Genomic DNA, 15,781 nt, shown 5'->3' with positions numbered 1-15,781 from the left:
AGTAAAGGGTTGCACCATCCGGTGTCAGTGGGCTTAGAACGGGCCAATCGGCAGGCTTACATTGGAAGGGTGATCAGTAGGCTTAGACGTCTGAATCAGACCAATCAGCATGAAGTGGGCGCACACCACAAGGTAAGTTTGAACATCTGAGATAAAGCCGCAGTGGAGTCGCTGCCATCTGGCGGGCGCCGGTGAAGGCTATGTTCAGTAGGCCACCCGCTAGCCCGGGGCATGGGTAAGTTTGAACATCTGAGATAAAGCCGCAGCGGGGCCGCTGCCGTCTGGCGGGCGCTACTGAAGGCTATGTTCAGCGGGCCAATCGGTGGTCTTAGAACGGGCCAATCGGTGGGGACAGCCAATCAGAGGGCTTAGAAAGCGTGGGAGAGTGATCGGTAGGCCTACAATGGACCAATCAGCGGAGCCGGTTAATTAGCATAACGGGGGCGTGCTCAGCGATACGCATGCACCAATCAGCGTGAAGAGTCGAGTAATTAGCATAAAGGGGCGGAGCTACAGTCAACCAATCAATGATCAGTAGGCTTAGCACGGGCCATTCAGCACGAACTGGGTGGAGCCAAGCCAATTAATTAGCATAAAGGAGCGGAGCTACGGTCAGCCAATCAAAGATCAGTAGGCTTAGCAGGGGCCAATCAACGTGAAGTGGGCGGAGCTAATGGCGGCCAATCAGATGGCTTTGGATTTGGCTTGTGCTTGGATTACAAGTGGATTGTGTTGGCTTAGAATCGGCCATCTTGGATTAGAAAAAGGATGTCGTTATAGCGCACGGTTCTTATGCCGCATGGTTCTTATACAGGCACCGTTATTAAGCCGTATTAATCTATACTACTGACAACAGGTCGTCAGACACAGTTTGTGCCGGTGTTTTGTCTACAGAACCTGTCACATTGTAGCCATTTCCTGTCTTTTTTTCACGGCTTTCATGAGCCACATGACCTATTTGACAGAACAGATTGAAACTAGTCCAGTCATCACTGATCCGGACATGGACAGTGGCTTTTCGCTCTCGGAGTTAAAGAACGCTCTCCTCCTGTCACGTGTTCGATCTTCCCCAGGCCCGGACAATATCACGTACCGGGCTATCCGCAATCTGGATGAGCGATGTCAGAAGTGCCTGCTCGAGGTATTTAACACGTCCTGGAGAACCGGGAAAGTACCTGACAGTTGGAAGCATGCGCGCGTTGTCCCACTACTGAAGCCGGGAAAATCACCCTCTCAGCAATCTCCTTTCAGACCAGTGAGCTTGACTAGCTGCCTTGGCAAGTTTTTGGAGCGCATGATCCTCCACCGAATCGAGTGGTAGCTCGAGAGGCACTCCTTCTTCCCGCAGGAAATGTCAGGATTCCGCCAGCACAGGTCTTCCATGGACTCGGCTCTTGACTTCATTACGTCGGTGGAAGAAGAAAAGGTGCGTAAGAAGACAGTGGTGGCTGCGTTTCTTGATGTTAAACGCGCTTACGACACCGTGAGTCACGCTTTCGTTCTCCATCCCCTCACCCAAGCTGGCCTACCCTCCAGAGCTCTCTCATGGATTAAGGACTTCCTCCATGGCAGGCAACTATTTGTTCGCACCCGTCAAGGGGATACAGAGCATGTATCGATGACCCATGGACTTCCACAAGGGAGCGTATTGAGCCCAATTCTGTTTAACGTGGCCATGGCTGGTATTCGGGGCTGCATTGGAAAGAAACTGTCAATTTCGATCTACGCGGATGACATCTACATTTGGACCAGCGGAAAATCCCGTCCGGCCATCCAGGCCGGCGCCTGCAACACGCTTTGAACAATATTGGGCACTACCTCACAACGGCCGGCATGGACATCTCGACTGAAAAGTCCGTGGCACTCCCGTTTACGAGAAGGAACATGCATCCCTTCCCTCTTTCAGTCGCTGGTGTACAGCTGAGGAGTGCATCCTTTCATCGCTTCTTTGCTGTTACGGTAGACGCCAGACTGTCTTGGGTGAAGCACATACCGAGCTTGGAAGCCAAGGTCCACGGGTGGATTGCGGTTATCAGGCATCTGGCAGGCATGAAGTGGAGCAGTGCCATGGCGTCGCTTTTGGCCGTCCACCGAGCTTTGGTTCGCGGGTCACTTGCATACAGCTTGCCTGTGTTGAATGGTCTTCCACCTTCCTCAGTCCATAAGCTTCAGTGCCTCCTGGCGCGCAGTCTCCGAGTGTGCTTGGGAGTCCCTCGGGCGGCAGAGACCCATATGGTCATTGCTGAGGCTAAGGAAGCCCCGCTTGAAGTGCTTCGCTACGGGGATACGTGTCGGCAGTACCTCCGCCTTCTCGCTCACCATCGGCGGCATCCGCAAGTTAGGAAGCTTCGGAGACGCAAGCACAGCATGTACACCCATGTGTGTCTCAACTGAAGGCTAGCATACTTGACTTTGTGGTCGCACCCACAGCTCCCAGCACTCCTCCTTGGACTTTTCCGATGCCCTGCATTTCTCTGTCGGTGCCTGGGCTAACAGGAAAGAAAGGCAACGTCGCTGCATGCGTGACGAAGCAGCTCACTCTCGATATGATGAGCTCGTGTTATGATACTTCCACCGCAGTTTTCACGGACGGTTCAACCACGAGGGGAAGTTCGTCGTCTGCCTTTGTCATTCCCTCCGAATCAATTTCAGATGACCAGCTCCCGTGGCATAGTGATCGCTTTCCACGCCGAGACTGGGAGGTGACACGGGTTCGAATCCTGTCACCGGCTGTGCTGTTTGAGGTTTTCCCTGGGTTTTCCGAAGACTTTCCAGACGGATGTCGGCACAGTTCCCATTGAAGTCGGCCCAGGACGCATACTAACCCCCCTGTCCCCCACTCCTTCCTGGTGTCCTCTCTTCATCTGTCCATGTCTATACGCCGCTCATAGCCACAGTTGCTTCGCGGCGCTAACACGGAATTTAAAAAAATTCAGATGGCCATCATCTCTCACATAAAACATCGTCAACATGCGCTGAGCTTTATGCTATTCTTTTCGCCTTGCGGAAAATTACTGACAGCCCCGTTCGCTCCTGAGTCGTTTTGACAGATTCCACATATGCACTGCAATGTGTGGCAACTATGGGACTTCGCGGCTTCCTCAGTCCTGTGGTCATTGAAATTCTACAAGTATACAAGAAAGCAAGCGCACAGGGCCACTCTACCGTCTTGCAGTAGATCCCGGGTCATGTGGACATCAGCGGAAACGAGGACGCAGATCGAACAGCCGCAGGCGCGCACCAGTACACCCGGCATGTCCCCATCATCTTGTCTCGGGGGGATCGCCGTCTCAAGCCTCACTGGCCCCATGATGCAGTCTCAATGGCAACGTGACATCACCACCCACTCTCTGCTTTACTCCGTTGACCCCAGCTTGTCCCTTACTCTCCCCCGCCGAATGCCGCGTTCCTTTGCCACACTCATCCACCGCATGAGACTTAATGTAGCGTTTACACCGGCCTTCAAACACCTCTGTTCCACGTGTGGTGTGCGTGGTGACCTCCATCACGTCCTCCTGGTCTGCGGAGAGTACGATCGCGAGCGCGCCCTCATGGAAACTGCTCTCCAACGCGTCGATCAACGCCAGTTCGACTTAGCCAAAATTCTCGGGCCATGGTCGGACCCCTCACATCTGATGCATGGCCTACGAGCTGTTGCTGAGTTCCTCTCCAGCGCAGGACTAATGGACGAACTCTAACCGGCCACCTTTCCATCATCATCACTTTCTCGTCCCTTCCACAAGCGCAACGGGGCAGTGTACCGCCAAAACGGCGGAGAATGACCCAGCTCATCATCATCCCATTTATGTGTGTGTGTGTGTGTATTTTTTTCTACAGTTCTGTAATTATTTTCATTTCTGTTATGCGTTCTCCATGTAATCCCGCGAGGCCCTTGGAGTACCACAATAAATGGATAAGTTGTGTGGACAACATACCATCTTATGTGCTTGCACCCATAATCGGATAACATACGCATCGTATCACATGTATTGTGTACGTCCCTTATGAGTTATGAACTGATTGTGATCACACCAAGCATTGTACGTTGTTTGTTTCTACGTCTGTTTGCTTAACCGCTGAACACACGCAGTTTTCCTTGCCTTGTAGCTTGTTACAGCACGGGCGAAATGAATGTGCACGAGATAATAATAATAATAATAATAATAATAATAATAATAATAATAATAATAATAATAATAATAATATTAACTTTATTTTCGTTAGGGCACAAAAAACAAAAAAAGAAACAAAAAACACACACACTAGGTTCTTCTAATAGAGACCTCATAGACGTAATAGATAATAGAGACCTGAACAAATTATTTTACTCGGAATGTCGCAAATGGCCAAACTGCGTCGCAGAAAGCGTTCACCCTTTCTTCGACCAGGCAGGTGCACAGTGCCACCCTTTCGGAGCGCAACAGATAAATATGTTCATTTTTACCCGTTTACACAGTGTAGGTCACTTTGCGACATCCACGCAGCCTGCAGATACATCCTGGAGAAAACCCAAAAAATACCGGGTGAACTGTTTGGTTACCTGTAACCGCGAAAATATCGTAACCGAAACCGCTCTTAGAGTTCTGACATTGAATCGTAACCGTAACCGAACGGATATTCTTTTCGGTTTCAGTCCCTGGACGACGGTGTTATTTACAACTTCATCGTCTCTAACACTTGTTCACTTGCCCTCCACCGTGTTCTAGACAGCATGAACTCGGCGTTGTACGGATCGCGTCAAAGTTAAATTGAACACCGCTCCAGCCTGGGAAGCGGCAAGACAGCCACCATGGTAACGCCTAGCAGAAAACAACGCCTTCATAACAAGGGTCATCCATCTAAATGTAAATATATTACCAAACATTCCTTCCGCTGTTATTTCTACGAAGCACCACCAGGGTCCGCAGGCCGTTCAAATTAACTCTGATGCGAGCTGTACCTTCCTCGCTCAACGTCTTCAAACGCTCGCATGTTGCGTTCACACTGTCAAAACAGCACTTGAGTCATAGGCACCGATTAAGTTCCTCTTTTGTTGCACATCCTAGCACTTATATGTACTATATGTATATGCATCTTACCTCAGGTCTTTCTTAACGCCATTACTAATGAAGCGAGCCGCTCACTTGCATGCTTCGGGAGAAATTTAAAAATTGGTTTAGCGGCTGGTACCCGTGATCCACATGAAATGCCTAAATTCCATGCTTGAAGCGCCACGATATAGACCTGCCCGGTTGATTGTAACACTTACACGTACCGATCTACGTGGAATTTCATGTGTTAAACTTTTTGTTGGCTGTACACGGGCTGTTCACCTTAATTGTCGAGTGATTTTCCCATCCACGCATGCTGCTGACCTATAATTCCCATAAACGTTTTTTCACGTCATCATTCACCCTTTAAATGTTATGCGAATGATAAGGACGGTGCCCAGAAGGAGGACGCTCTCTTTTCGAAATATCTGTGGCTCTCGTCCCCTTGTTTGTCCTCGCTGAATTTTCGACATTTGAGTTTCAGTTTGATTATATTTTGGCTAATGTATAGAAAGTAGGTTAGGCTCTGTTTATATTTTAAGCTCTACCCTTATTCTAACAATCGCGCTGACGATTTGCGCCGAAAATATTTCTCCCGGGTTCTACTATCCTTTGCAAGCGCCTCCCTATCATAACCCAGCATTACCTGCTTTGTGATCCATGGGAATTCTTTTCCACAGGCGTTGGCTGCGATCACTGTATTCAGGAATTGCCCGGACAATTTTCTATACATCTATAGCGTTTACTTTTTCTTCTTTGTGTTCCCATATACCTCCCTCACGTAATACCCTCTGGACCCCTGAGCTAACACAGTAAATAAATTATTTGGAATTAGCCTCTTTCTATAAACCACACATGTGGTGAAATTCCCCACTCATCATCATCAATATTTATATTGTTTATCTATAAATCAACAGCCGATCTCACGGAGCGGTGTATTCAGACTAAAGCTTATCAGGGGACAATATTGGTTACTGCGTTTTGGTAGGTTGCTTTTTTTTCTTCTTGAAAAATGCCATTTGAATAGACTCACCACTTGAAGTCCGTCGCGCTCGGTCACCGCCACCGACGCCTTGTTGCCTGGATCGTGAAACAGGTATTGCTCGTAATCCTTTGCCCTAAACTGAAAACAAACCAACAAGAGTGTAACTAATATGTAAGGAAATAAATTTTAGAAGAATTTCAGAATTTCTCGAACGATCTGTTTTTACAGCAAATACAATGGGCTAGGAATAGTGTGATAAACCCAGCGCGATTTTTTTTTCTCAATCCAGAGATTTCTTGATTTTTCCCACCAAATCTCAGGACCCTGGGACGCGTACTTATAACTGCAAGCCAGTACAGAACCCAGAGGGGAAGAGCGCTGCTGTTTGGGCGGAAGAAAGGAGATGTACAAAAACGGAGCGGCTGTATGCCGCGCCATCCGGCGCAACATACGCGGACGCTGCGTGGGAATATGGCATTCGGCGGCCTGCACAGCTATTAGTGTTTTGTATCTATGCATCTTACGTCCTTTGTTCTGTGTGCGGTCCAGATGCGAGAGCTGATGAGTTTCTCTTTTCCCCCCTCCGCTCAAAGAAAATCCACAGTGGCGACAGTACTGCAGCTTCAGTTCAGTTCTGTCTTTTCCACAGAGCGGATAATTTATTATTTCCGCAACAAGAGTTCTTCGCCACGTGTATCCTCCTCGCTTACGGGCTCGTATCTATGTACACGTCAACGTGGACAAGGGCCATAGCATATGATAACAACAACAACTTTATTTTTGGCTTTGGAGAGTGGGGAGGTTCATCGCCACAGGCGATACTCTACCCTATTGCTGGTGAGAATGTGGGGAATAAAATAACGAGCCCCTTCACAATAACGATCGAAGTCCGATGGTGTCTAGAAATGTCAGAAGAGCTCTAAGCGCAGAGCGTTGCTGGGCTGGATTAGGCCAGGGATCAAGCAATTTCGATAGGGAGAAGGGGCGAGAGTCCAGCTGACGAAGAGACTCGGAGAGTGTGGTTCGGGAAGGTTGGTAGTGGGGGCAATGAAGAAGAATATGTTCCAGATCCTCAATAACACTACAGTGGCAGCAGGTGGGAGAGTCACCTTGCCTCAAGCGGTAACGCCACTGAGCTGTAAAGCCCACATCGAGGCGCATTCGGTGGATTAATGCAGCATCTTGACGAGAGGTGTTTCTTGGCATGCGGAAAGCGAGCGTTGGATGATAAAAATCATATGATGCATATAATAAAAGCAAAAAGCATATGATAAAAATCAGGGGTGGGCAGTAATACTCATATTTTATGTTATAATACCAATACATAATACTCCCTAGAAATCGGTATTATAATACATAATACTAATACTACTGTGTATTACACGAGAAATACTAGTAATACATTGATACGTAATTTAGGACGAAAGAAAGGAAAAGAAGAAATATATACAATTTCTGCATTACTTATCGAGACAGTCATTCTCCAGTGACGTCTTATTTAAGGTGCTTACATTTTTAGCATGTTCTCAAAGGCGTACAATCCTCTATAGGGCATGGCCTTTCCGAATATGATCAGATAGCGCTGATCAATTCGATCGCAGTGAACAGCTTGCTCTCAGTGTGGCAGAGTGTTGATTTCCAGTGATGGCCACTAACTACTTCTACAGTAGTTTAACTGTAACTGCTAACTACTTCGCAATGGAGTAGTTTAACTAGTAGTTCAACTACTTTTCAGGGGAGGTAGTTAAAACTAGTTCTTTAACTACTGCAATGTACTTTAACTACAACTCTAACTACTTAACGTTGTGCATCAACACCAATCCCATTCTATAGTGTTCTTGGACACCTAAATATGAATCACAAGCAGTGATAAAAGTGAAGATTTAGTACACATGCACGGCACTATTGTTCTGCACCTCTGTTCTCATCAAACAAGTAGCTCAAGGTAAAATTCAGTAACACAATCATGCCGTAAAGCTTGCGGCAAAATCGTAAGTAGTTGGCGCCTGCAGTAACCTAACTACTGTAGCTAACTACACGAAATAGTAGTTTAACTAGTAGTTGCACACTACGTTTCTGCTAACTACAATCAGGTAGTTTAACTACTAGTTTAACTACATGTAGTTAACGACTGGCCATCACTGTTGATTTCGTCCAGTCTGGACGATAAAATGTGGGCCGTTCGAAAGTCTGTGACTCCATAGTTCAACCGGGTACAGGGGTGGCTGGCTGGACTGCACGCACTCTTTCATACGACAAAGGGCTTGCAATGGTATCACTCTCCTTACGGACGCTGAACTGGAACGAATGCGGGGAAGCCTCCAGTAACCTTTGGCCTGCCGAAACCTAAACAAGTCGATGAATTTCACTGCCGATACAGTTTCCATAAACCCAATCAGTACTCATTACATTATTGAGAGTGAAATCTCTTTTTCTTGCAAGTCTATGAAAGAGGAGTTCCTATCATATATAGTTTAGGGGAAAAATGAACGCCTAAAAGCGTCTGTTCCACAAAGACAGGGCCTCAACTTCCTGTGGTGGTGTAATCTTGGCGAGATAAACGTGGGAGGGCTCGGATACAAATCCTTCGAAATGTCAGTCCTTTTGTTTTATACCGGTCCTTTCCGTTTTGTTCCTCGGAAACCTCGCGGTGTATTGATATTTCTGGTTCATCGTTAGTCAGAAACTCGCCGTAGAAAATATCGGAAAAGACTGCCGCCATTTTGAATTCCGTTCCATGTGGGGATGTTGTAGTGACTTAGAACTGTTCAAACTTTCCACTTCGCAGATTGTACAATATCTTATCGGTCAAATATACGTGTGGGAGTACGCTTATTATTGTTCTGTGAAAGAATATTTACAGTGCATCGGAAAAACGTTTTTCTTCTATTCTGAACGGGAGATGGCGCCACACGTTTCGCAGCGGTTGTTCCCCTTGGGTTCCCGAAAACTCTTTGTGGCGAGTCTCCGGTCGGCTCCCTGCCACTGGACCACGCACCGACCGACCGATCGACCGTATGCACCGCACCAGTTTACAAAGACACCCTATATAAACGTGTATTCGCCCACGGCACCCGTGGCGCAATCTATCGTCCGTGCCGAGTTTTCGGCTCATAGAGAGACTGAATTTCTGAGCAATGAGGCCAATATAATGCTACCGCGTTGATATACCTTATCGGACGGAATACCACACACTTTGCCCGAAGTCCATGCATGAAATGGGGGCGAGGTCCCCATAGCCTGAGGTCGAGTTTGCCAGCCGTGCCCCCCTTGACCATGGTATACCTATTACAGGGAGATCTGTCATACGCAGATCGTCCGTTTAACGTAATATTCAGGGTGTTCTGATGAGTCCTAACGATGTCTATCACTCTCTTCGCGCGTAGAAAAGGACTAGCTCACGTGGGCTGTAGTCGCGTATTCAATGCCGCTGCAGGAAATTCGCAGCGGTAGATTTCTGCGCCACAAGATCAGCACATATTCGAAACAACGTGCCGGTGTGCTGTCACACGCGAGGTTCGTAATTCTTTGAAAGAGAACAACATCTGAACCTGTTAACGCAATTAATAAACAACAATGCTTTACCAATAGCTCGTACAGCCGGCAGGGCTTTTCTTTGCTTTAGTTGCACGAGCGGCTTGGTGAGCGCTCCAACCTCGCTTTCTTGTGTCCCATTTGTTTGAACTCATATGGTACAAGTTGGGACAAAAGTTTACGGAACACGCGAGCGACGTACTTTTTCTTCGGTGCGACACCCTAGCGGCAGCCGGAAGCGGGTGAGTCCACCGTTTCGGAGGGATGGAAGGGTGCGCTGTGAGCGACACACAGCGGTAACTCGTACTTCCCGGCACACCCAAGCGACACTGGAGCGACCACTGCGTGTCGCTAACAGCGCATCCGTCCACCCCTCCGAAACAGTGAACTCACCCGCTTCCGGCAGCCGCTAGGGTGTCGCACCGAAGAAAAAGTACGTCGCTCGCAGTGTTCCGCAAACTTTTGTCCCAACCTGTATCCGTCAAGCATATTTGCCATAATGAATTGATAGAGTTGTTCCAAACATTATCTCGTTCACGAATCTCGACACCTGACTGTCTCGTTGTGAAACACAAGGAATTTCAGCACCTCAGCTAACTACGACATGCTAAACGTCCGAGAAATTCCAGAATGTGGTGTGATTTATCTTCCATTTGGACAAATCACTTTGACACCATTTACAAGATATGTCCACAGAATAATATCGAGCGTTCAACAAACATGAAGAATGCTGTTTGAATCGAAAAGCAGCTCGCGGATGCAAACCAATAATATTTTTATCGGTTCGTTCTTTCTCATCAAGTAACTCCCGTTGGAACGGTTACGACATGAGCCAAACACATTTTCCTTCCCTAATCAATGGAAGAATCAAGAGTAACTTACGTAGTCCTCCTGCACCGTATTTTCGTCGATGTGACTTCGCACGAGGAAATTTTCCGAGTATGCATTAGCACTCTGGAGGTTCAGTACTAAATCGTCCGTGATTTTGAGCACTCTGTCTTGTCCACGGTCAGCACGGGTTTCCAACATGCGAGGGAACACTATCCTTCCTTCTTCCACTGCTGCAGACAATGAACATACTGTGAGGAAAATCCATTGGGCGTGTTCTGTCCCGATACATTACAAGGCTAGCATGGTTATTTGACGAGCAAATTATGACACGCCTTGTACTCCTCAGAGCACTATGTATACCCATAAGATTACTCGCCGAAAGACGAGCGTCCGTCTTTTCAGGGCACGTTGTCATTCGTACCATATAGAGTCCATGTGTTTGATAGAGTCACTTAATAGGGAGCAGAGTAGCGACACTGAGCCACGCCGGCGAGCGTGGCCGCCATCTTGTGTCCGGCGCGGCTGCGTCGTACAGCAATGGGACGCCAATCTCCGCCTTCTCCGCCGGAGAACTGCGCGCTGTCGAGCCAGCTCGCAACCGAGGAAACCGGTTTTGGATGGAGGGGACTCAAAATGACGATGCGTTGTTGGAAGGAGAAACCACGTGACACGATCGGCCCAATGGCGGACACGGAACGGCGGCACCGGCGCGGAAAAAGAATTCGATACTCTGTACCGCTTTTCAGTGACTCTATTGTAACATTGCCTCACATCCTGCAGATTGCATATTGCCTATGCTACCTGGTGTCGTATCCTCATCAAGCTTCAAACGTCGTCTTATCCTAGCTCGGTTATGACTGCCAGCAATGGCAAACGCTGTTCTAGCATTTTATATAGCCTGCTTACTCACAACCAAGACCAATGGAATCTTGTTAGCCGTTTTCATATACTTGAAAGTTGTTGCAGAAAGTAAGAAAGCCCCGATCTATACATAGAAGTGCAGAAAATCCAGCGAAAAGAAAGTATGAACGGAAGTGCCTCAGGACGAGAGCCACCGATATTTCGAACAGAAACTATTCTTCTTCTTTGCACCGTCCTCATCATTGACACCGTATTTAAAGGGTAGGGATCAAGTGTTAAAGGTTCATGCGAATTGCGGGTCGACAGCCCGGGGAAAGAAAAGGTCCATTCAATCCCCTACGATGGATGTCAAGGGAGGCTTTGTAAGAGTGTGGAGGGAATTACTTTAATAAAGGCATCTTTGCACCAGACCGACTACAAAAATGCGAAGTTCACAATGAAGTGCACGAACAACGGGCGAAACGGGACAACATACTTATGATGATGAAAAAATGGCTAGGAAGCAAGCGAGACTTCGTGTTCCCTAGTCTCGGGGTTTTTACATTATGCATACTTATTTAAGGTGCCCCGTGTGATCGGTGCCTCGTTGCAATTTTCAGTTATGTATTATATAACTAGCCCAAGGTTCTGCACTTCCCACAAGAACGACAATCGCTTGTCTTCTCAGCCGGGCAACAGGATCTGGCGGGGTCAGGGGGTGACGACCCAAGCAAGCCATGTCCGATGGCCGACGGTTGGCAACAAGTCGGATGACAGCTGGCCAACGACTCCTTCGGCCAGCCGATGTTCGCGCAATGTTGTATAGTGATAGGCAGAGCGAGGTTTGGCAAGCCGTCGGTCAGGGGACAGGTCCGTACCAAGAAACAAGCTCGTTGGCCAAGCACTGTTGATAGTTGGGGTAGTTGGTAACGTAAAATTGTAGATATTAGCCAGCAAAAAGACAGGGACACACATAGAGGAAGACACAACACGATGACTGCAACACGGTTGCAGTCATCGTGCGTGTCTTCCTCTATGTGTGTCCCTGTCTTTTTGCTGCATAATATCTACAATGTCACTTGCCAAGGTTGGTTCAATCTTGGTGTGTCGCCTTGGGGAGAGGGTAATGCTGAATGGTGTAGCAGTTCATGAGTTTGAATTTCGATGAACCAGGTGAATGTCTCAAACCAAAAGCGGTAAGAAACACAGACGTTCTTTACATGTCTTCATGATGAGTCAATACTACAAGCAATCCATCATTTCAGTGTTGTGTGTGCACACATCGAATTAAACTTAGACCCCTCACCCTTCATTTTGACTAACAGGCAAACAGGACCCTCGAATTTGTGAAAGCTCGCGAGGCAACCTATGTACGAGGTGTGTTCAAAAAGTACGTGGACCGACGTCATAAAACAGAATGTACTTTATTTACAAGTTACATGTCCGGGTCCCCTTCAAAGTACTCCCCTCCCGAACGGACACACTTATCCCAACGATGTTTCCACTTGTTGAAACGGTCCTGGTACGCTTCTTTTGTAATGTCCTTCAGCTCCTTCGTCGCATTTGCTTTAATCTCGGGAACTGTCTCAAACCTTCTTCCTTTCAAGGGTCTTTTGAGTTTTGGGAACAGGAAAAAGTCACAAGGAGCAAAGTCAGGTGAATAGGGGGGGGGGAAGAACAGTGATCGAATGTTTTGCCAAGAACTCCCGAGTTCTGAGGGCTGAATGGGCTGGAGCGTTGTCGTGATGGAAAAACCAATCGCCACTCCTCCACATTTATGGCCTTTTGCGATGGATGGCGTCCCTCAGACGTTTCAGAACTTCAATGTAGTAAGTCTGATTCACTGTGGAGCCTTGGGGGAGATACTCGTGGTGAACAACACCCTTGGCATCAAAGAAAACCGTCAGCATAACCTTGACATTGGATCGAACTTTGCGAGCTTTTTTGGGTCTGGGGGACATTTCACCCACCCATTGGGACGATTGGACCTTCGTTTCAATGTCATAACCGTAGACCCATGATTCATCACCTGTTATGATCCTTGACAAAAAGTGTTCATCTTCTTCTGAACGATCAAGCAGTTCCTGGCAAACCTGGATGCGATTGGCTTTTTGGTCGTCTGTCATCAGTCGTGGCACAAATTTTGCAGCAACGCGGTGCATCCTCAATTTTTCGGTCAAAATCTCGTAACAAGATCCTACTGATATCCCACACTCTTCAGCAAGCTCCCTGATGGTTCGACGTCGATTTGCCCGCACCAGGGTGTTGATTTCGTCGACGTGTGGGTCGTCAGTTGACGTGGAAGGACGTCCAGGACGCTCGTCGTCTTCAATCGACTGTCGACCACCCTTAAAACGTTCATACCACTTGAAACATGCCGTACGCTTCAGAGCAACATCACCGTAAGCCGTGTTGAGCATAGCAAATGTTTCAGTCGCAGATTTTTCAAGTTTAACACAAAATTTCACAGCAAGTCGTTGCTCCCTCAGGTCATTCATTCTGAAATCCGACAAACGGAAAGAACAGACTTCACGAAACACTAACTAGCGTAGCTAACCAACAAATGAAGATTTCCCCAATCAGAGAATGGCGTTTCATCAGCTGATGCATAGAAATCTAGCGACACCAAGCGTATTCCCCTGGAACTAACTGGAGCCGTGCAATTCAAACAGTCCGTGTATTTTTTTAACACGCTTCGTATAGTATCTGTTCTTCCTCAGGAGACAGCGGAACATTGTTTTTTGCGGTGCCGTATTCCGCTTTTACTGTGGAGTAGGGTGGCGCAAATATTTGGGCTCCCAGCAGTTGATTGGGCCGCCGTAAGGTGCCTGGAGCCGTTGCCGGTATTACGCGCAGAGCGGAAGCAACTGGCATTGCTGATTTCGGAAATTAACTTCCAAATTTGGATTCGCCGGTGCCGCCTGCCTTTGGTGGCTCAGATGGTGGGAGCATGGCTATTTTTCAGGCAGTGAGAGCAGGGGTGCGTGCACATTTCATCCGTGAGCAGTCATTATTTGGGTCCGAGTGGAGTGCTGTTGCCGCTGGCTTACAGCGACTCGGCTCTTTGATCATGATCAAGGTGAGTGGCATATCAAGTTCTAGTAAGCCCACTAGGACTGTACTGCCCCCCCCCCCCCCCCCCGTAGCGACTCTTCCGAAGTTTCAGGACTGTTCGCAGGGTATGGCATGTACAAAAAGCAATCTCCCTTTGGAGCGTTGTTATCTGGTACGTAAAATAGAATTCGTGTAAAAGGGGCTACCTCCATAGGTAGTCCTCTTGCTTGATGACAATACACAAATACAATTGCTTTCCTTCGTGAGCTGTTTGGTCCTTGTGGTCTCGGGCATCTTGCAAGCTTTTATGATTCTCCCATGTTTTTTTTTTGTGCACTTTGAAACTACATGCACATTGTCCGTTGTGTTTTTTGTTCTTTAAAACGCCGGGAAATACGAGCAACAAACAAAGAATCATAAATCGCTACCACACGCTGCGAGACAATTGAGTATGAATATGAGCGATACCGCAGGAATGCTGTGGTCTGTATCTTGACACAATATAGGCTGGCCAGTGCTTGGCGAGTTCTTGGCAGCGGGACAGATTCATATCAAGAAACAAGCTTGCTGTCTCGGATTATGTACCAACCAAGGCCAGGTAGGCCAGCCTAACTACTGCCAAGCTTAGCCCAACCTTTGTTTGTTGCTTGGGGAAGGCTGATTTCTTGACGCGCCGCGACGTTCGTCGCTCAACGAACGAAGAGAGAGAGAGAGAGAGAGAGCTCAAAAGAAATCGTCGTTATTCGGCGAGAGCCGATGAGTCAACTGAAATCGCAATGGTAATCGGCACGCTTCGTGGCTCAAGCTTCTTCTTCTTCGTCAAAAGTGGCGCATTGTTCACTGGACATTGTCCAGGGAACACTGATTTAATCGAGGCAAATTATCTCAAGCTCGAGGACGGCGGCATTGCGTGGGAGGTAAACACTGCTTCCAGCACCGTGTGTCGGAGATTTCCGGCGCAAGTCAGGAGAACCCCAAGTGGTCGAAATTATCCGCAGTCCCACACTGCGGCACGTGCAACATGTCGCCATACTGCGTGTGAACGTAAACCTTACGTGTAACAATACGGCAACATTATTATTAGCTCGTGCTCGTAACGCGCGCCGGGAAGATGCTCCTAACATCTTCATCGTCGAGAGACCGCTACAAGCCTAAGGGCGTTCTGAGATGACGAAAGTCGTGTAATTATTGATTGGGAAAAGCGGTAGGCCATTGGAAGCCTCGACAAAATGACCCTAGAGAACTGACGCGCTTAAAATATTGCGATACCCAAGTAACTTCATTACGGTTACATTTTGCAGTTACTTAAGCACCAGGCGATAACTAGTTACACTAGAATGCGTTTTGGGAAATAAGTCAGCGCAACTAACGTATGCAAATGGTGGGGTTGGTAACACCAGAGACCGATCAATGGTCCAGCTGAAGAAACAAATAATACTTAGAGGAGGTAAGAACTCCTATCTGCATGTATTTAGCTACGGGTTTAATAGATGTAATATTGTTCTCC

General features: G+C 47.7%; 1 protein-coding gene across 2 annotated transcripts in view; it reads right to left on the bottom strand.

Moving 5' to 3' along the window:
• LOC135391657 (venom metalloproteinase antarease-like TtrivMP_A) overlaps nt 1-15,781 on the bottom strand; it is a 100,151-nt gene that overhangs the window by 78,953 nt on the left and 5,417 nt on the right. The window contains exons 2-3 of one of the 2 annotated variants that reach the window (XM_064621995.1): nt 10,432-10,610; nt 6,064-6,153 (exon numbers count right to left, since the gene is read on the bottom strand). In XM_064621995.1, the coding sequence (XP_064478065.1) occupies nt 6,064-6,153; nt 10,432-10,610 (269 nt within the window). The remainder of the gene's footprint in view (nt 1-6,063; nt 6,154-10,431; nt 10,611-15,781) is intronic. The other variant, XM_064621996.1, reaches the window with a different exon arrangement.

The sequence above is a fragment of the Ornithodoros turicata genome, chromosome 4, assembly GCF_037126465.1.
Source record: "Ornithodoros turicata isolate Travis chromosome 4, ASM3712646v1, whole genome shotgun sequence".
In the NCBI taxonomy this organism is placed as follows: Eukaryota; Metazoa; Arthropoda; class Arachnida; order Ixodida; family Argasidae; genus Ornithodoros; species Ornithodoros turicata.
This window is presented reverse-complemented; position numbering and strand designations above follow the sequence as displayed.